The sequence below is a fragment of the Neoarius graeffei genome, chromosome 2 (assembly GCF_027579695.1).
Source record: "Neoarius graeffei isolate fNeoGra1 chromosome 2, fNeoGra1.pri, whole genome shotgun sequence".
NCBI classification, from domain to species: Eukaryota; Metazoa; Chordata; class Actinopteri; order Siluriformes; family Ariidae; genus Neoarius; species Neoarius graeffei.
The window spans coordinates 47988034-48010652 of record NC_083570.1 but is presented as its reverse complement, the minus strand read 5'-3'; the positions used below and the strand labels follow the sequence as shown (position 1 = coordinate 48010652).

The following is a 22619-nucleotide window of genomic DNA, read 5'->3' as shown; positions in this document are numbered from 1 at the left end:
GTTAGGGGATTTAAAAAAAAAAAAAAAATAGGTTTGTGGTTGCTGAATGTTCTTTTGGGATAATTTGACCAAAAAGTTTGGGAAGCCCTGCTTTCAATCAATCAATCAAATAGGAGACAAAAAGCAAATGTGTTCAAATTAAAATTTTTATTCACTTTTTTCACCAACTTTCTCATAATGAAGCCAGATAGAAAGCTTTAAACTGGTATTTTTTGTTTTGTTTCATGGTTGAATTTGCAACTTGAAAGAAAAAAAAAATACAAAAACAAATCCAGAAAGTGAGCAAGCAAGAGAAAAGCACAGAGCCCCCCCCCCCAAAGAGTGTAGGAGCAGAGGCATTAGCATGCAGTCGGGCAAGCAGAAGAGTCCATCGTTATCAGTGGCAGAAGTGCTCGGCTGGTTCCATTCACTCTCAACAGAAAACTCTGAGCCTTTTTTTTTTTTCTTTTTAACCCACATTTTCAACAGTACAAACATAACTGAGCAGACAAAAGAAGAAGTGCAGACTTATGAAATGGTTTCAATACCTTTTCTTATTCATTATTATTTGTAGTATTATTGTTAGTAGAGGTTTTCAAGACTGCTCTGTGGGAATGTAACATTTTTACAGGAAGTAGATGTGGGTTTCTTTTCTTTTTTTAAACTGGGAGAGGGTTAACAATTTATTTGCCATGCCACTACTCATCCCATATGCCACCCCTGATCACATATGGTACTAGGCATTAGACATCAAATTCTCTAAATTTAAAAGCCAGCCTCTTTCAGTACAAAACACATTTACATCATTTTCTCTGCTGATACTTTGGCTGGGGACCATTTGCGAGATGTGAAAGCTTTGTTCTGTAAATAAGTGCGCCAAGTGTGTTTTTAGTGGTACGCAGGAGTGGAGATTAACAGGTTCCTCACAGCTAGCAGAGTATTTATACAGCCACTCCCCCAAAATAATAATAATAATAATAAAGTTAAAAAAAAGGGAACACAAAAAGAACACCCAGAAGACAACGTGGCAGCCACCAGGCAGAGGTGAAGACGTGTGCATGAGTGTGTGTGATCTTTCTGGTGGCAGCCAAGTGTCTGCTTCCACCTCACAGCTGCAGGCCTATGGGCTGAGCCTCATTTTAGCAGGGCTTTTATAGCATCACTCTCTGCTGCCTCAAATGCACTCAGCCCGTCTGGTCCCTTTCTCTCCTTGTCAGCACCCTGTAAACACAAACACTTTTTCACACACCGCACTCAAATAACACTGTCTACTGCAAACTACAATTACTACAATTAGAAAATCAGCCTGGTGCTGAGTAACTAGACAAAATGTACAAGCCACATCATCTACACCTGCAGTATTATTTATACTCGCTTATGTGATATAGTTATATAATCTCTACACAATATCCAGAGATGTTTACTTCCATTATATTACATTCCGAGACCTGCCAGCCTTTATGCCTTTAGCACAGGAGCGTCGCAATTTAACATCAGAGTATGCTAGCATGAGTTAAATACGAAAAGGTAATCATGGCAAATGAAATGTAGCTGCCATTAGACAATTATACATTTAACATCAGCTCATACGCAAGTAACGATATAGTGTGCAATGATAAGTCACGATACACATATGACGATTGAAATCGATGATAAAAAAAAACAACTTAGGCTATGTAATTAGTTTTTCGTAGCTGCAATTGCTTTGTTTAAACAGCAGAGAGCACTATAATGTACAATATCAGGCCTGCATGTGACTTCACCGTAGGCAGAAGTAACAGCTCCAATGTTGCAACAACAAACAAAATAGATCTAAAATGGGAAAGAGCTGTTTGACTGTACAAACTGATTTGATAAGAAATTGGAGCTCTCTTTTTACAGACTGCTGGGACAAAAAAAAAAAGCAAATGGAAGTCGTGCAAATGTTCATAAAAGGCTTATTAAGAAAAGGTTCATTTTTATTTTAATAAAAGTTTTATTTTATTTAATAGGCTATATTTTACTCCAACCTTTACAAGTGTGGGTAAATTATTGTTGGCAATTATTAAAATGAAACTTTTTTTTAATTTAGAAAAAGGATTAAATAGAGATGAAAGTGGAGCAAAGGAAAAAACCCTGAAATGGGGGGGCGGGGCAAGGTCCCCCGAAAATATTTTAATAACATGCAAAACCCTGCATTCTAGTACTTATTTTCACTAAAACAAGTTATAACTTGTAAGCCTTTTTCTTTTATGTACATTAATGATTAACGTCAAAAATATCAAATTTAACTCCCCTAGTTAATGAGTAATTTTCAGGAGTGCATTTAGAAAACGCGGTGATTTTCCTGCTACACAGTTCATTACTTTGAAATAAAATCAGACAGTTGAAGGTAAACTCAGCAAAATCCCAAAACAGTACCGTTAAAAAGTAAAGGTCTGTTAGAGTTTCTAAAGCTTTCAGGTTTCAATGTTGGGGACACTGAGCCTTGTTTATCAATCTTTTAGTAGAGTTGTGCGTTTGCATAAGCTAAAGTGAACTAAAAATTTCCAATTCATATTTATGCGTGTTGAAGCCAATTGTTTACATTAGTTCATATTGTCTGTAAATTTAAACACACCAATGAAGACCAAATTTCTCATGTAAATCAGGGGCGTAGGGTGTGTGTCACACACTAACTGGCAGCCTGAGTACATTATGTAACAAAAAATACCGGTAATTACCATTGCTAGTTTTAGGCAGCTTAGAAACCGGCTCTTCCATTATTGCTGTTTCTTCCACGTTTTCTTGATGTGTTCTAGAAACGGCACTAAAACTTAGCTTCGAAGCCACAAAATGCAACTTTGATGGGAAAAAAAATATGCATATTTTAAATTGCTAAATAAATTGCTTACCTCTCTTCACATCGAAAGGAGGAGGAAAGTTTTGCTTGTTTTGACATGGCGAATTATTAACACAAGAGAAAATACTCGTAATTCGCAACTAAAAAGACTGCAGCTACACTGGCAGCTTGAACATGCTTTCTAGTGCGATTGTGTTGCGCTTGTGCAGAATGGTGTCATTCCTGCGTGCCTTAGCTTGTGCACCTGAAGGCACGCCTTGGCGCGCGTGCCTAATGAGCTCCGGCACACGCACTTAAAGAACACCCGTCTTTAATCAATGAACTATGTTTGGGCTATTTAAGGACTGCGCACATGCAAGGACGATGCAAAGTATTACGCCACGTCTAGGAACGCGAAAAATCCGAAAAATAAATTTCTCCATTCGGAAAACTGGAGATTTTCAAGAGTTTTGTCAAATATCTGGATTTCCAGGTCATTAGCAGAAAAAATCCGGCGGAAAATCTAAAAACCCGGAATTCCGGAACACATTCATGACTAAAAAAAAAAATTAGGAAAAAAAATTTGAAAAATAGGAAAATCTTTGGAAATAAAATTAATTTAATTTAAAAAAATTATATCAAGGGGAAACAATCAATTTGTGAATTGGGAAATTGTTACATACCCATCACCTAATTGATTTACTAGGGATACCACTGAAATATCTCCTCTGAAAAAGGTCAAAAATGGTTCTTTTGTTTTCATTCAAGCTGAAAACAATGAAAATTGACCCAAAAATGTAAAAGTCCAATAATAAAATGTCCAATCTAACACTTTACAAATAATGATCACCATTAAAAGAAAAGTGGTTAAATATGCTGTGCTTATTTATTTATGGATTGGTGCAGGTCAATCCAAATGTGTTCAAACAGTTTAAGCAGCAGCAGCAGCAGGTTAACGGAGAAAATGTCTGCCAAGTGGACATAAAACAACCGAATTGTAAAAGGATTATATTGAAAATTTACCTTTGAGTCCCCCCTCCCAAAATAAAAAAAAAAAAAGTGTAAAGAGCATTACAATGAAGCACCTGAAAATCTATCATTTAGCTGAGTTTTCATGACAGTCACAAAATAAATAAAATACTGCATAAGCCTAGTACAGAAACAACTAAATGAGATGAACACAAGAGAACGAACTGCAGGAAACACAAGAGGCAGTGGTAATGTAACACAGCCTGAAGTCTATATGGATGGAGATTCTAGAAGGGCCAAGGAAACTGATTTCAGACAAAACAACTGGATAAAGATAAACAGAAAAAGCTAGAGATCAACAGATGGGAATGGAGAGAGAAGACAGTGCATTTGTATGTACTACACAAACACGTCTCTCACTGAACTGTCTTACATCATGATGACTTACAGATGGAATAAAACAGGCTATGAATGATGCAAGAGGTGTGTTTAGCACTTCTACTCATCTAGATCTTGCTATAGGCAAAAAATATTTTGCATGGCTTTCTTAACCATCATTCATGGCACATTCTCCACAACCTATACAGTATAATCAAACAAGTGACTTGTAAAGAATTTAAATATACACTCACCACCCACTTTATTCGGAACACCTGATTAAATAACTACATACATAAGCACATGTTCCTAATAAAGTGACTGATGAGTATCGTCTTTCCTGAATTACTTGGCATTCAATTATGGAGAGATGATTTTCCATGAAACAAATATCAAAATGGACTTGAATGAAGTTATACGAGGATAAAAAGGAAATATTATAATTTGGTCAGAAATGCACCTAATCACTGCAGTAATTTTAATTTATGCCAAAACAAGCTAATAACTGACCTAATGACCTTTGTACGTGCTTGATTTAAAAAAGGGTGAAAAAACCAAAAAAAAAAAAAAAATCCACCACCTTTCTAACACAAAGGCTGATCTCTACTACAATATAAAATGTAAGAAATAGGTTTACAGACAATGAGCTCTGCATGACTTTGCCCTAAGCACTATTTCCTACTTTGGAATACCCAAAAAGTATTTCATGAGTGAAAGCATAATTGCCATTTTTAAATAGAGTAATATTACTTTTTGTTCTAGTAAACCCCTTTAAGCCTACAGAAAGGCAAATCGAATCTTTCCCTAGGCCTCCAGGATTTTAATCAGAAACTGAGTTTATTACAACCCCAGGTTCAGACGTGGGCCACATGGATTCAACATTTTACCGCATGAGCCACATTTCCCAGTTTAAGAACTCTCAGCCCCAAACACCTCCAGTGTGCCATTATACTCAATGCCTAAACTCTGCATATTTAACATTTACATAGTGGTCATTTAAATAAATGCTACAGGTAGTTTATACTGTAGTCTAAATCATACATGAATGATAATTACTGGTGGTTATTAAGAAAATGAAAAATTTAACAAAAGGAATATTTAAGTTGATAAATAGGAAAATGTTGCATATTTATTGTAATAAAATCATTTATTTATTTATTTTTAATAGCATGGGAAAATTGAACCATAAACCCAGTATCATGAATCAAACAGTCAAGTCATGAATCAGGTGAATTGCTACCAGTACATGCCTAGCAAGATAATATTCTGGAATGTACTAAAATCAGTCCTGTCAACTCCAGCCTGGTGCAGGAGAGCAAACAGGATAAAGCGGCTAGAGATAATGAGATGAGATGAAATTAAATAAATGTTCTTACCACCATTAAAACCACTTGTAAAAGTGTAAGAGTTCACACTTCATTGAAGGCCAATTTAGTTTTTTTTTTTTTAATCAAAAAAGTGCAGTTACTGTTTTTCACCAAGGTTTACAGTGACATCCCTGATAAAATTAACTGATCTTTAATATAGCCTTTATTTTTATACAAGTCACTGCGATCTATGCAAATTACCCACAATAGAACATTTATAAATATTCTGCCATTTTGATTCCCTTGCTAAATACCTAATGTATTGGTCCTATCATGCAGCTAGGCCCTCATACCTGAAATGCAAAAGATTACTTCCTTTTTAAAAATCTTTCAAATTTCTTAAAAAGCAACATGAAATGCTCATAAAAATGCCCTTCATTCAACTCAATCACCCCAATTTACCTACACATACAAGCAGCAGCAAGATGGGTACTGATGCAAGATTGTTGACTTTTTTTTTTTAAAGTAAAATTGTCCAATTATGTTGTATCTCTCATGTTTCAAATCTGATTAATCCACTATGGGAGTTGAGAGGATGAAAGAGCTACTCAGTGCATCAGGTTTCATTTTACCATAATGAACCCTAAGCTGAGCGAGGTAATGTAAAATCAAGGATCGGTAGGCCGGAATTCACCGCATAAATTTGTACAGACAATTGTTCGATCCCGCTTTTCCTTCTTATGATTAACGGCAGCCTTCTATAATCTGTACCTTTCAAGTCTCAGGACCCTGAGACTCATCTAATATTGGCCAAGTAAAACAGACAGACATTGAGGTGATCTCTCTCCCCCCCCCCAAAAAAAATTAATATATATAATTTTTTTTTTTTTGGGGGGGGGGGGGGGGGATAATACTAATCTTTACATTTGTTTTTGAGTGATAACACAGCACAGCAAGCGATGTTAAAACTCTGTTCCTATGCAAAATGCGTAAGGGCTGGCTGCTCTAAAAACAACATAGAACAGGCTTCTGTCTATACAAATGTTCTGCAGGAGCCTCCTCTTTTACAAACACAAACAGGCTCTGGTTGAAAACAGCAGGAACGGAATATACTCTTAACATCGTAGGACCTTTCGCAGCTACAGAGTTGTGTGAATCTACATCCATGTGTACCTTCTCTAGTAAGATTTTGACGCAGGCAAGGTGACCCTCATAAGTGGCAGACAGCAATGGAGTGATGCCATGTTTGTCTGGAGCCTGAAGGATAGAATAAACAGAGAGGAGAGGGGTTAGCTTCAGTGCACAAGATGTTACTGCTGGATTTATTAAAACTACTTTGGACTGCCAAGTTTGATCTTTAGCATAAAGATAAGTGCTGTACCACATCCAGAGAAGTAGGATGAACGAGAGGATTTACGTAGAATGATTGGAATGTAACACCCCCACATACCACTTAACAAATGTGTTTTAAACATGGAAAGTTGGTCATTCTGTCTGAGACAAAGGCTGTTCTTTCAGAAAGATCAGGGGAAAGAAAAAAAAACAATGAAACAAGCAAACACTGTATCGAAGAAATAAGGCACAATTACATTTAATCAAAATTAGAATAGGTGTGGTGTGTGAAATGTGATAATATACTATAAAGAGCTGTACTGTATTTATGTCAGCTTACATTCACATCTGCTCCTTTATACAGCAGGAACTCCACCATCTCAGCCTGGCCACAGTCCGCAGCATAGTGCAGGGGCTTTCTACCACCCTCCAACGTTCGGTTTACATCCTCATCCTGAAAAAAAAACAAACCACCACAATTTAGGGTACAATTTTTAAGGTTTCCACTTGCATACCTTCAATCTTCATGGAGATTGAATCAATACACACTAATCTGTTTAAACTTTTTCCGATGAAATTCACAGAGAAAAGGAATCAACACACACACACAGGTACAGTTCTTAATGCTTCCACTTGTATACCTTCGAGGAGAGAAAATCAATGTACCCTCCAATTTGTAAACTTTTTCTGATGAAATTCACAGAAGAAAGGTCAATACACACAGTTTAGAGTACAGTTCTTAATGCTACCACTTATATACCTTCAACCTTCATGAAAAGGAACTCAATATGCCCTCTATACTGTAAGTCACGAGGAATTGTCAGCTCAAGCCATCCTCTGAACTCCATGTTTCGACGATATCAATGCTGAAGTACTCTATATCCATCTCTGTCTGTGTGCTGCTTTCCACATTTTTCCCCCCTTCTAAGGGTCTCATTCTGCATTTCCTTTCTACTCCCATGTACAGGTCCTTAAGTACTGTTCTTTCTTCTGTGATAACTCAGGCATAGAGAAGACAAAAGGTTGCTGTCTGTCAAAAATTGTGTCAGTAATCAGTGGGTGTATCTGCAACCACATACATGTCAAGTTATACGGTTTCCCCGTATTTTGTACGGGAAAATGCAATTTTTTGGCTAATACAGCGTACACTGATTTTCATACGGGAAAACTGTTTTGTATCAGAGATTTTTTTCCGTTACTGCAAGAAAAATTTCTTAGCATCCACCATTTATTTTTTCAAACACGCATGCCCAATGAAACAGAACTATTTTCGATTTATATGGTTTTATAGTTGCACATGGTTTTCTCGGTCATTTAAGTATATTGGCTCGTACTGCCCAGACTTCTGTGACGGCTGCAGAAGTTATGTTCTGCCAAATTCTCGTGGAACACAACATCTCCCCCCTCCCCAACTGTGGCAGACCATTTTTCGCAACTGGTGAGAAAAAAAAAAAGTGTTTCTCGATTCAAAGACTGCACACGTAAGCATGCTTTTTTAAAATTTTTTTTTTTTTAGTTTTTACTGTTTGCATGCAGGAAAGCTTCCTCCATTATCATGATAATTTAGGGAGGCGATACTGGGAGTCGCCGTTTATACAACAGCAACTGTAGTTACCCGGCGATTTCTGGTTTCGCTTCCCTAAACATTTTAATTGCTGATAGACATTATATATAGACACAGATGACCAACACTCATCAGTAAACTGGAAAAGTATTGAATGAAGGAGTAATGGTGGTAACAACTGTTGGTAACCTGTCTCTAAATTGTGTAGTAGGGGATGGAAGGAATTTAACACCATCTGCATGTTTGCCGTGCTCTGATTTTCTTTTATTGACCAGGAAAATAATAGATGTATATTGGGGAAAGGTCTTCAGTGTAAAAACTGCTCTGGGTGTTGCCAGGTTTCCAATGCTGAAACAACAATTAATTACATGTAACCTACTATTTTAATTAACATACCTACTTAGTACTGCTGTTATATTTCAAGTAATTTTCTTTGGTGGAATGTAATATTGTAGGTGATGTCAACACTTGTCAAATAGACCTTTGTGTCATTTTTATGTACCATTTAATATTAATACACTTTATTTGCAAAATTTACATCAATAATTCTGGTATTACTGATACAATGTATATTAAATTAACTTTATAGTTCAGTCAGTCATTCTCTTTAGTAGATAATTGTTTACTTGACTGTACATAGTCCTTTTTAATTCAGTTGTTTTCTCTGGGATCTAAAATTTCTTTTTATTCAGTACATGCTTATTCGATCCCTTTAACTTGATGCAGTGTGATAAATATGCCTATTACAATGGGAGTGTATAATGTGGAATAAAACAATCGGTGCTTTAGATTATATATTGGAATTTTTTCTCGTGTATAAGGGCTCATGGGTGTATGCAAGGGAAAAGTACAGATTTTGTAAGGGCATGGGTAACTAAAGGTTGACATGTATGCAACCATAACACAGGCATTTGTGAGATTCAGGGCTATAATCAGCACACTGCATCAACAGCTTCTGTGCAGAGGCACGGACTATCAGCAAACAGTTAAAATCTATTTTCCTTTGCACCAAAGCACATCTGGATATTCTAATAAAGATTTCTGGCCAATGAGTTTTCAATACCAGGGCCATACCTGGTTATTTTAGCTGCCTACCACAGTGTATTCGAGTTAATAATAAATACGAGTTCAAAGTGCAGACTTTCAGTGTGATACCAACATACAAATCGGGTGAACAGTGTAGGAATTACAGCATATTTTATACATGGTCCCCACATTGTTAGGATCCAAAAGGAATTGGATAAATGATTGCTCAGCTGTTCCATGGCCAGGTGTGTGTTATTCCCTCATTATTTCACTTACAGTTGAGTAGATACGATTTAGAGCTGAGCAAGTGTGGCTTTTGCATAAGGTTGCATTTCTGTTGCTGTTAACTCTCAATTAGAGGTCTGCGCGGGACAGAATTTTCAGTCCCGCTCCCGCATTGTGCAGTCCCGCTCCCGCAAAGAATTATGATTTTCAGTCCCGCTCCCACCCGCCATATTTTGTCCCGCTCCTGCCCGCAAATCCCGCATGATGCAGACGTTCGCGTTATTTCTCACGAAAGTTCTTGTCATTGGCTTGGGGAATTACAACCCCGATTCCAAAAAAGTTGGGACAAAGTACAAATTGTAAATAAAAACGGAATGCAATGATGTGGAAGTTTCAAAATTCCATATTTTATTCAGAATAGAACATAGATGACATATCAAATGTTTAAAATAAGCAAATACATTAAAATAAGCAAATACATAAGAACCTTTGATTGGATAATTACTGCAGTGATTGTGTTTCAGCTGGCAAGAATTCGTTTAACCTTAACTGATGCAGTGAGTAGCTTCTCATTTCTTAAACAAGTTGGAAGACGTATCCCGTGGTCAGGGAAAAGATGTTCTGTGTTTCAGAAGGGTCAAATTAACTGCCTGCATCAAGCAAAGAAAATATTAAGGAGATTACTGAAATGACTGGAACTGGGTTAAATACTGTCCAACACATTATTAACCCTTTGATGCAAAACATGGGTCAAAAGTGACCCGGCTGAGTTTTTATCTTCTCTATCTTTGCAATAAATTAATTCCATCATTCAGTATTCAAGGTATTCCTCAATTAACTTGTTTTTGATCATCATACATCCTTATTTTATTTTTTCCTTTCTTACTTTTTGAATAAAAACCCTTTTTGTATCACTACCCTTCTAATGCACAACATGGGTCAAAAACGACCTGCATTCATTTTCCAGGTTATTTCATGTACGGCTGAGTGTTTCTATGATATACTTTTGAAATAAATTCATTGTCATTTACTTTTCCAAATATGCAGTAAATATCTTGTTTTTGTTTAGCACAAATCATCGTTTTTATTTTTCCTTTCTTAAGTTATGAACAAGCACAGCTTTTGTAATTCTACATCAAGTTTACACACATGGGTCAGAACCGACCTGCACGCATTTACTCCAGCGTTTGGTGGGAACTGTGAATTGTGCTTGTGTCAGACATTTCACAGCTCAGCACAGCGCCCTTTGCCCATCTAATACATGGAAGTAACGTTTTTCAATTGTTCTAAAATTACCTTAGAAAAAAATGGATTATGTTTAGGTTCCCTTGAGTGAGTAGATTACTTGTCAGAAAGTTACAAGTAATTACTATTAGCTACCTAGCTGTTGACATATTCTACTTTAGTTAGCTAATTTTACTGTAGTTGGCTTAGCTAACGACATCGTTAATAAATAAATAACTGGCCCCATTCACTGCTAAAGTAATTACTTGAAACAAATTATTATTATAGTATTAAGACATTTAATTTTAAATCACACTTGGATGACCCATGTGTAGTAATATAAAAAGTATTTTTGTTCATAAAGTAGGAAAGAAAAAATTAAATTAATGATTTGTGGTAAGGTGGCACGGTGGTGTAGTGGTTAGCGCTGTCACCTCACAGCAAGAAGGTCCGGGTTCGAGCCCCGTGGCCGGCGAGGGCCTTTCTGTGCGGAGTTTGCATGTTCTCCCCGTGTCCGCGTGGGTTTCCTCCGGGTGCTCCGGTTTCCCCCACAGTCCAAAGACATGCAGGTTAGGTTAACTGGTGACTCTAAATTGACCGTAGGTGTGAATGTGAGTGTGAATGGTTGTCTGTGTCTGTGTGTCAGCCCTGTGATGACCTGGCGACTTGTCCAGGGTGTACCCCGCCTTTCGCCCGTAGTCAGCTGGGATAGGCTCCAGCTTGCCTGCGACCCTGTAGAACAGGATAAAGCGGCTAGAGATAATGAGATGAGATGAGATTTGTGGTAATTAAAAACAAGATATTTAAAGAATACTTGGAATATTCAATCATAAAATAAATTGATTTCAAAAGATAGAGCAAAGAAAAACTCAGTCAGCATGAAATAACCTGGAAAATGAATGCGGGTCATTTTTGACCCATGTTGTGCATTAGAAGGGGTGTGCATGTGTTTTGCATCAAAGGGTTATAACCTGGAAGGATAGTGGTGGACCATCAACTTTGTGGAAAAAAAAATGTGGTTGGAGAAAGGTCCTGACTGACCATGATCAGAGAGCGCTTAAATGCTTGAAGTCAAATCGCTAAAAGTAAAGAAATAAATAAAATAAATAAATTAATTTAAAAAAAAAAAAAACAGTAGAACTCATGGCTGTTTAATAGTGAAATTAAGAGCATTTCCACACTCACAATGTGATGAGAACTCACAGGATTGGGACTAAACAGCTGTTTGGCCATAAGAAAACCACTGTTATGAGACTAATCAGGAGAAAAGGCTTCAGTTTGCTAGGGAGCATAAAAATTGGACTCTGGAGCAATGAAAAAAAGGTCACATGGTTTGAGAAGTCCAGATTTACTCCATCCTTGAGTGAGGAGTGTGCCAGGGTAACAAGGGAAGCACATGCATCCATCATGCACAGTGGCCACTGCACAAGCCTCTGGAGGCAGTGTTATGATCTGTGGTTGCTTCAGTTGGTCAGGTCAAGGCTCAGCAACATTAAGGGGCAATAAAATTAATTCAGCTGATGAACTGAATGACCAGGTTATCACATCAATGGATTTTTTTTCTTCCCTGAGAGCATGACCGGGCTCGACATTAATGGCAGTTCAACTGTCCGGGACAACCAAATGATTGGTCTAGACAAGTCAAATCTACATCTACAATGGGACAAATTGAATATTTGTTGAAAATCAGCATTTTATAATTATTATTCAAGAGTTACATCAATAAAGTTCCAACAAAACTAGTTCAGTCTCCTTGCTCCGGCCGTGTTATTGTTTATTAAATTCTGGGGAAGCAGAGTACAGCAGGTACGTGTGTAAAAATAACCACGTCATAATATCCAGGTATAGATGATGAGACTTTGAATTTATCAAAATCAGAGAAAATGGGAATCAAATACCTCAAAATAAATAGTGGTGCAGCTTCATTTCATTTGGACATTCACTGTAGTTTTCTTGTGTGTGGTACACACTAACAAGTGTCAAAATATTTCATGGGAATTTTACAATAGTGCCAAACTCACTCACGGTTTGTTTTTATTCACAACGTGATTCAGTCACTCTTATGTTCAACTTGTTTTCTTTCGGTTTTATTTCTTTAAATTATTTTATACTTCAAGGTTTACTAAATTAATCAAGATTTCATTTCATTTCCTCCAGAAGCTTTGAATTTGGGCAAGTCTAACTCTTAAAACAGCAGATAAGGTAATGAGTTAACACGCTACATGCACCATAATGGGGGATTGGATAGTTTTTGTTTGTTGCTAGTTAAAATTTGAGTTTTATTGAAAAATTATAAAATCATTAAAGCATTGTGATTATCATAACTATACCTGTTTTTTTTTTAAACAAACTTTAACCACTTTCCTTTCACCAAATTAGTAAAAATACATAGTAATAAAAAGGTTATGGTCAGGACAAGTGAAAAATCTTGCTGCTTGTCTGACTGGACAAGTGGATTAAAAAGTTAACGTTGAGCCCTGCACAGGCATGAAATTAAGGCTCAGGTTGTGAAAGAGTGGTTCAGGAAGCATGGGGAATCATTTTCACACATGAATTGGCCACCACAGAGTCCCGACCTTAACCCCATTGAGAATCTTTGGGATGTGCTGGAGAACACTTTACACAGTGGTTCGACTCTCCCATCCTCAACACAAGATTGCTGAGAAAAATTAATACAACTCTGGACTGACAAAAAAATGTAGCGACACTGCATAAGTTTATCAAAACAATGCCATGGTGAATGCATGCTCTAAACAAAACTAAGGGTGTTCCAACCAAATATTAGAGTGCACGACTTTTTTTTTTTTTGGGGGGGCAGGGCAGTGTATGTGGTACATTATTAAAAAGAAAGACTATAGAAAACAACTGTGGTGGATGACAGAAGAATTCTTTCCCTGGTGAAGAAAAACCATTTCATAGCAGCCGCTCAGATGAACACCACCCTCCAGGAGGTAGGCATATGGGCCGTGTGTGTGCAGGCCTAGACATTAAGCATTTACCACTGGTGGCCCATTGGGCCAGTGGAATTGAAAAGTTACTGGCCCAAATGGAAAATGTGGTGGCCCGAATGCGCGCGGTACCTGAACCACAGCTGCCGCAGGCAGCCGCTGCAAGCACCACAGGTGCTTGCACAAAGAGGCGGGTCCAGGGGCCCTCCCCTGGAAAATTTAGATTTTTCAATTCATATTCGTGCATTCTGGTGCATTTTAAGGTGAAATTAATAAAAATAAGATTATTCATATTTTGCTAACATTATTATATCTTTATTGTTTGTTCACGTTGATATTTTATTGTTTGCATTTCTTGTTCTATCAATTTCTTAGTTACATTTAAAAATTTCCTTTGTTCTTGTTCTCTGCTCGTTTAACACATGCTGTTGATTACTGTTTTACATTAACAATTGTTTGTATAAGTTTTAGAATAAGCTAAGTTTTGCCTCACCATGCAACTAACTTGTTTATAGAATAAGCTTTGCCTGTAACTCACCCTGTGTGATGTAGACACATTTTCCTTTTTTGTCATGGTTTCAACTTTGGCTCATATATTCTCAACGTTGTAGATATTGAATTTTCACCACTGTAGATATTCTAATAGAAATAGAAGTACAATGAACTTTTTACATACACCTTTATATAATAGCCACAAGACACACACAGGCCAGTCCCAAGTCTGGATGAAAGGTGAGGGTGGCATACTAACCCTTATCATGCTGGATTTAAATGGGCATTTTTATTGCCCATGAAGTTTTATTTCTTAATTAATAAAATATCATGAGAATCACTGACAAACCATACATTTCCTGAAAGGGCGGACTTTGGGGAATAATCTAGTGAGATTTTTGCAGTGTCTTACCTGCTCGGGGGTGATTTATAACCCTAATTACCTATTAATTAGCTAATTAACAGGTATGCTCAAGCCAAAAAGGGGTGAAATGTTTTTTTTTTAATAAGACAAGATATAAACACCAAATTTTCAGGATATGTCCTTGGGGGAACTAGTAGTAAATTTTTGCAAATTCAGCTCATTTGCATAAACCGTTGCCATGGCAACAGCAGATACCCTAGCAACTGGGGGTATACTGGGTTTAGGATGGTCTGGTTGTGCCAGAGAGGGTCAGAATAGTTATTTTTGTTGTAATTAACTAATGTAAACCTAGTTTGGCTATTTTGATAGATTTCATCATCTTTGGATATTTGAATAATATATGGGATCAGATCTAATTTACCACATTATTTTATCTGTTCTTCTATTTCAGTCATAGCAACCAACATTTATACTTAATTCTTTAATCACTAAAAGTTGATACACGTGTAGCCATATTTCTTGGCAGTGTATCCTGAAATTTTGATATTAATATACAAAGTCTGAACGATTTTACACCGTCTGAAGCTAAAGCACGCGTGCGGTGAAATGCTGTTTTACGATTTGGCGAGTTGTAAACCGAGCGTGACGTCGCGCGCTCTGATTGGCTGCCGAGTTCAAAATGAAGCCGAACATCTCCGAAGATGCACGAAGACGGCACACTCCTGCCATGGAGCGGAGGATGACAAAAACAAAGATGCTGGACCTCGTATCGAAAAGGTGCATTTTACAAACAATTTCTTCATAATTCTGGGTAAAATATGAGTAATAAAATTTGTTAATTTGTATCGAAAATGTACTGGCCCTCCCAGGCCACTGTTTGGCCAAATTTAGTGGCCCAAACTGGCCTGAAAGACGTAAAAAACACTGCTGGGCCATCGGGCAAGTGCTAATGTCGAGCCCTGGTGTGTGTGTGTGTGTGTGTATATATATTACACACACACACTTTTGAGATAAAACCGACCGCCAAGTTAGCGTTTGAGCTGCCCCGCTGAGCCAGCCAGCCCCGAATGCATGGCATCACAGCAGGAACCGGTTTTAAGGCCAAGGCCTTTGACGGCTATAGACCAAAGTCATATAAATAAAAATTTATGGTGAAAGTAAGAAATACCGTTACCGACTTGCTCAACTAAGACTGATTGGACTTCATTGATTGTGGGTCGAGTCTCATTAAAACAGGATAGGTGATATAACTTATGCAACATACATGTACATGCATGCATTTTCACTGATAAAATGTAAAAGGTTAATTAAATAAAGCAGATTAACTGAGAATCACATTCTGAAGCAAATTAAATAATCTTATACCAGTAACTTAAACACACAATACAAGTTACATGTATTAATCTAAATGCAGGTAAACAAGTGTCGTTTTTGTTTTGTATCCAAATAGTCACATCTTACCCATCTGCATTCTCGCTTCTTGAAGGCTGACCTTCTGACCAACTGTTTTGAAGCAATCTGACTGAGTTGTTCATCCAGTTCTCCATTCATTCGCTTCTTCCACATGAGGGCGAGATATTGCTGAGGCAAGCATATCCAGCGGAGAAAATCAGACGGCTGGTCCACTCATTCTCCACACAGAGTACTCCAATATTACTGCTCGGCTCAGGCAATTACTAAAACCCAGGACGGATGTCACCGGTTTTAGCAACAACTGCTGGGAGGTCACTGCCCGAGGGATAATACATCGCACCCCATTCCGTCCCGGGTTTTAGCAACAACCCTCGGCTCACACTCCAGGAGAACTGATGCGACTTGCTTTCCTTTTCCTTTAATTGTTGGTACTGCACCCTCTTTCAACACAGGCTTATAGCCAACGCTCCTCAACAGATCAGAGGTCTCGCATGAGTCTTCAGTAAAATGTGCAGAGCAGAGGAGAGACCACTTCGTAGGTGCCCAATGTGCCCATGAACTTCTCGCAAAACGTGTCCAAATCTTTGCAGTTTGAACATTGTTGGGCCATGAATGCAACATAAATCCACCTTCTGTCGGGTTGCTGCACCCACCAGAAACACATCTACAGGGGTGATAGCGTTCCGGCGCCGCGCCGGATTTCCAGCGTACCGTGGCTGGGGAAAAAAAAAAAAAAATCTAGTTCTCCCATTGTCCTGTGTCATTCTGAGATGCGCAGATAGACAGTAAAGGGAATTCGCATGATATGGAACTAGTGGGAAAAAAGTGCCGTGACGCCATTTCTGAATGGCGTAAGAAAAAATAAAATATGATTCTGGGACAGTCTAGTCAAAGTCCTGAACCCCATCAAGATGCTGCGACAGTTAATGCTCGTTAACTGTCCAATGTGGCCAAATTAAAGGAATTCTGCACTGAAGAATGGGCTAAAATTCTTCTACAGCAACGTGAAAGACATTTCATTGACAGGGACACACAGTGAGTATGCTGGGACGACAGACCTCATGTATAAAAATAAACAGCACGTGTGTTGCAGTTCACTTGTAGTGAATAGTATCAAGTCTGCAGTGCGGTTTTGTGACCCAAGACCTGCTACTGATGGATGATTTTCAGTTACACGTGTTGGCTACTGTCATTTCTCATTAAATCAACCAATTGTTCACCACTCAGCTCAGGCCCCAAACCTGCATTAGCAGCAAAAAAAGGGAACTTGAACCAATACCACACTGTGCATTTACTGAAAACAGAACCTGAACCCACAATACACAGGAAGTTTAGAACACACAAAGTCTTAACATCTGCTATGATAGAACTGACAAAATAAATCACAACTTCACCGTTAAAGGTCCCATGGCATGAAATTTTCACTTTCTGAGGTTTTTTAACGTTAAAATGAGTTCCTCTGACCTTCTTAAGTCACCCCAGTGGCTAGAAAAGTCAATGTGTAAACCAAACTATGCCCACCCTTTGTCAACATTTGAGAATGGCGCGTCAAAATGGCGCGTTGATAGGCTCTTCCCTTTACTACGTCAGCAAGGGAGATGATCCCCCCCCCCGGATTCCCACCCACTGTATGGATTGCCCGCCCAGCTCAAAAGTTGCCACCATAGATACGTCACTTCAATTTTGTAGTGAGGAGACCATAGAGGACACAACAATATGGCACCACCTAAGCGAGCGAAACATGGAAATTGCGCTGTACATGGATGTAACAACACAGAAAGGAGTCTGTTTTTACTGCCGACGGGAGAGCCCCTGAAGACGCAGTGGCTTAATTTTATTTACTCCAATAATACGCCGTCGAGTCTACCTAAGACGGTGTATGTTTGTCGGAAGCATTTTCCTGAGGAATGTTTCCACAACTTGGGACAGTACAGGGCAGGTTTTGCACATCAACTGTCACTGAAGCCTGGGTCCGTACCAAGCATCCCTGCCGCATCAGCATCAAACACCGAACAAGTAAGTGTATAACTGTGAAGTCGTTTTGCCGTGTTTTAAAATCGGTGCGTTAGCCTTGCAATGGCTACATTAGCTGTGCAGCTAACCGCTTCCTGCGGTTAGCCAGGTACTCTGTGCTACAAAACCAAAAAGCATGCAGCATGCTCTGTTAAACTGAGTTTAGTCTGGAAATTGACTAACTTATGAGCTTATGTTTGACTATTGCTCCGCAATGCATGTCTTCTGTTGGTTAAGCGATATGTTGCTGTAGTTGCTGCTTCTATCCTCTTTGGTTATGGAGTGCGTGTTCAAGCCTAGGGTATTATACATTCGTAAACTACCACTCCAAACACTCTCACTCTCTGTGTCACGTTGAGTTTACGAAAGGAGTCCGAGGGAGAATGGGGTTTTGTTCAACTGCTTGCGCTTCTGCTTCGGGGTCGGACTCCGGGTCAAAAGCGAAAGCTTGGACTGTTGCTTGACCTGCCATTGCTACTGTTCACACACCGGTAGCATGCCCGCAGCTTGGTCAAGCCCCTCCCCCCATGGCCCGCCCCCACCCTCTACCCTTCCCCACCTCCATGCTTCTCATTAGCAAAACGACGCACTGGGAAAAGGGCTGAAATGGGGCTTTCTCCCAGGAGGCTATATCTACATGCCGATGGTTCATTTCGAGAAAGGCTGCAGATATAACATCTGGAAACCTCCACGAGCCCGTTTAAAGCATCAACAAACCACCATGCCATGGGTCCTTTAATAAGATCAGCTATCAGTGAAACATGCAGGATTGTAGTTTAATGACAATCTGCTCCTGTACTGAACTGTTCTGTTCTCACTCACTTCATGTAAAATGGCCAAATACACATTTGCACTTGGTTTACTTTGATAGACCATCAATATTTGCATCATCATCCAGTTGTATAAAAGCTTCCAACTCTAGTTTATTGATCGCGCTTTTCTACCGATATGAAGCCCAGAAATAGTCTGGTTAAGTCATTTTCAATACCACTGACACGAGTTTCCAACAGCTTGAGTGCTGCATGATTAAAAAAAAAAATGCAAGCTGGAATTGAATCCCATCATTAAAGAATTTAATGGAAAGAATGGTGGTACTGTTTGCATTTCTTACCAGAGCTACACTACAGGTGGGTCTATAAGCATTACAGTACAAGTATACAGTACCAGTCAAAAGTTTGGAAACACCTTCAAATTCGATGTTTTTATTTTTTTTTCCCCCTACATTGTAAATTAATACTGAAGTCATCCAGACTATGCAGCAACATGTAAGGAATCATTTAGTAAACTTTAAAATGTTAATCAAACCAAAATGTGTTTTAGATTCTTCAAAGTAGGCACCTTTTGCTTTGATTACAGCTTTGCACACTCTTGACATTCTCTCAATCAGCTTCATGAGGTAATCACTCGAAATGGTTTTCCAACAGTCTTGAAGGAGTTCCCAGAGGTGCTAAGCACTCGTTGGCTGCTTTGCCTTCACTCTGCGGTCCAACTCATCCCAAACCATCTCAATTGGGTTCAGATCAGGTGATTGTGGAGGCCACGTCATCTGACGAAGCACTCCATCGCCCTCTTTCTTGGTCAAATAGCCCTTACATAGCCTAGAGGTGTGTTTTGGGTCATTGTCCTGTTGAAAGACAAATGATGGGCCCACTAAGCGCAAACCAAATGGGATGGCATGTCGCTGCAGAATGCTGTGGTAGCCATGCTGGTTAAGTGTGCCTTCGATTTTGAATAACTCACCAACAGTGTCACCAGCAAAGCACCTCCATACCATCATACTTCCTCCTCCATACTTCACTGTGGGAACCACACATGTAGGAACCATCCGCTCACCTTTTCTGCGTCTTACAAAGACATGGCGATTGGAACCAAAAATCTCAAATTTGAACTCCTCAGACCAAAGGACAGATTTCCACTGGTCTAATGTCCATTCCTTGTGTTCCTTAGCCCAAGCTATTCTCTTCCTCTTGTTGTTCTTCCTTAGAAGTGGCTTCTTTGCAGCAATTCGACCATAAAGTCCAGATTCACACAGTCTTCTCTGAACAGTTGATGTTGAGATGTGTGTGCTACTTAAACTCTGAAGCATTTAGGTGGGCTCTTACCTGGAGTGCTGTTAACTTGCGGTTTCTGAGGCTGGTAACTCTGAGGCCAAGTTTACATTAGACCGTATCAGCGGATCATCAGATTAACGTTTTTAAAACGATTAGTGTGCACACAGCAACACCAATACACGATTCGCGTGCACACAGCAACACCAATACACGGATACGCTCGGCTCCGCAGGCATCCTGCGCTCCAAATCACTCCGCCCTGAACAGCGAGTGCCCTCTCCATTTACCTTGACTGAAAGCAAAAGTGCAGTCGCTGGGTGAAGTGCTGGGGCTTCCAGGACATATTATTCCATCTGCATTCACGGGATATGAGCAAATCGCACGCTCTAATAGCCTAGTAATAGAGTAGCCAATCAGCTCATATACCGTGACTAGAGTAAAATAAAATGGCAGAGCATTTTGCTGAACCAACCGAGGATGATGACAAAAAAAAAATCTACTTGAAAACAAAACTCCAAAAATCAAGTATTTAAAAGAAACAAAAATGGCTCAAAGAATATAGCTTCCACCCCCCAATATCTTCTGTTCCACACTCCAGCCCAGTCAGTGGAGGTAATGCACCTTTAAGTTGGTTTGCCAACCACCAAAAACCCTCAAGAACAAAACCATAAAAAACCTACACCCCGGCAACAAAAAAACAAAAAGGAAAAAAAAAAAAAAAAGTATCTGATGGTAAGAACATATCTTTATTTTTCAAGAATTATTATAGCCTTTCACTGGATGCTGTCATTTTGCCAGTTTACATTCTAAGCAGAAATTATTTTGAAAAATGATTTTGAATCAAATTTGCAAAAAATAAAAATGCTTCATTTCTCAAAGCCCAGTGAATGTGGATAGAAAAAAAAACTCAATTATTCCACTCAACTTTGTCGTACGTGGCTTATAGACCCCTTTCACTGACGTCACCCGAAACCGGAAGTAAACAGACCCTGCGCCATTTTGGAAGACCAACAAACTCGTGATTAGGGGGAAATAACGGCAGCGGTATGTGCACCCACGAGAATAAAGTGGAGTGGCAAACGACTTAAACAAACAAATCTGAGCTGTTTTATTTATGATTAATTGGCCCAACAGTAGACTTGAAAGAAACCTGTGTGAGAATTGGCAAAAAACTGTGGATATAATGGATAAGTCTGTGCATGATCTGCGGACATTTTGAGGTAAGCAAACGCAAGTATCACTTACTATACTCATCAGTCATAGATTAGTCCAGTACAACATGACCAGCTTGCTTTTTTTCCATTTGACTGTCGCAAGTTTTTTCAGGCTGGTACAGTCAAAAATTGAAAAAAGTTTTGGCCTACTAAACTAGTCATCGATTCTACTAGTGTATTAATTGGAGTCGACATGAAAACGTTAGGTAAAAACTTTAAACCAGTACAATCTCTTCTTCAAAGTTTCACCAAATGGTTTTATTTATGCAATTTAAAGCTCATAATACTGTATAACTTTGGTCGAGTAAAAACAGGAAGCAAAAACATGGCTGAATCCTGAATGACTCCTATTTGTTTAAATAGGGGACTACATAGGCAGCAGAATGTAGTTTCTTTTTCCCTGCCATGGAAGCGCACTTGTATACCGAGGAGGAAAGCAATTTGCATTACAGCCGTGAGGCGGCTCGGTTTTCCCTTTCGGGCGCTCTCATTTTCTGTTAGAATTTGGTAAAGAAAAAAATAAATTATTTACCAGCTTACCGGGTCCATTAACATAAATCTGACAGCTGACAAGGTCGGGATATAAACGAACTTTTGCGTTAAACTGTGTGCTTGGATTCACATAATTTTTTCTGAGTCTTATCATATGGGTCAAACCCATCAATCACAGCCAGTTTCTCCACATACCGTGCCCTTTCTGCAGCTGGTAATGTACTCACATAACCCGAATTATCATCCATCGTGTCACTTTACTCTCGCTCGTACTTTGTTTTATATTGTGAGTGCATGTACTTTGTCTTCCAATATGGCGCCTAACAAAATGTCGCGGCGCGGTGACGTCATGTGAAAGGGGTCTATAGCCGACTCGGCACTATGCACCTTTTGAGTGCCAACTCGTTCAGGTGTACTGTGATGTTAAAAATTGCAGAAGTCCTAAACAAAATTCGTAACGCTTAGCTTGTCTTATAATCACTGGATTTCACATCAGTGTAATATCATATGTTCTACCATGCCTAATGTGACTGAATTTTAACTCCATACTTATTGGAAATGAAAAGGGAATTTCATTCAGCTAAATAAACCGTTAATATGATTCACTCAGTGTTCATTTTTCAAGTACAAAATAAATAAGTAAATAAATGAAATGGATGAATGAATGAATGAATGAATGAACAGACATTGATGCATTTTGTTGTCTCACTCTAAAGTTGAAAAGCACATGCATAGAGCGTTGTGCTGCTACTGGCAGAAAAACAGAAAACTGCCATGACTAATTATTTGTCCAAACATTAATCTTGTGTCCTGTGGCGAGGGTTTCCT

At 38.8% G+C, this 22619-nt stretch overlaps 1 protein-coding gene across 1 annotated transcript in view; it reads right to left on the bottom strand.

Moving 5' to 3' along the window:
• Positions 1-132: 132 nt before the first annotated feature.
• mtpn (myotrophin) overlaps positions 133-22619 on the bottom strand; it is a 42513-nt gene continuing 20026 nt past the window's right edge. The window contains exons 3-5 of the mRNA XM_060914355.1: positions 7106-7219; positions 6607-6690; positions 133-1200 (exon numbers count right to left, since the gene is read on the bottom strand). Of these exons, the coding sequence (XP_060770338.1) occupies positions 1114-1200; positions 6607-6690; positions 7106-7219 (285 nt within the window). The 3' untranslated portion in view covers positions 133-1113. The remainder of the gene's footprint in view (positions 1201-6606; positions 6691-7105; positions 7220-22619) is intronic.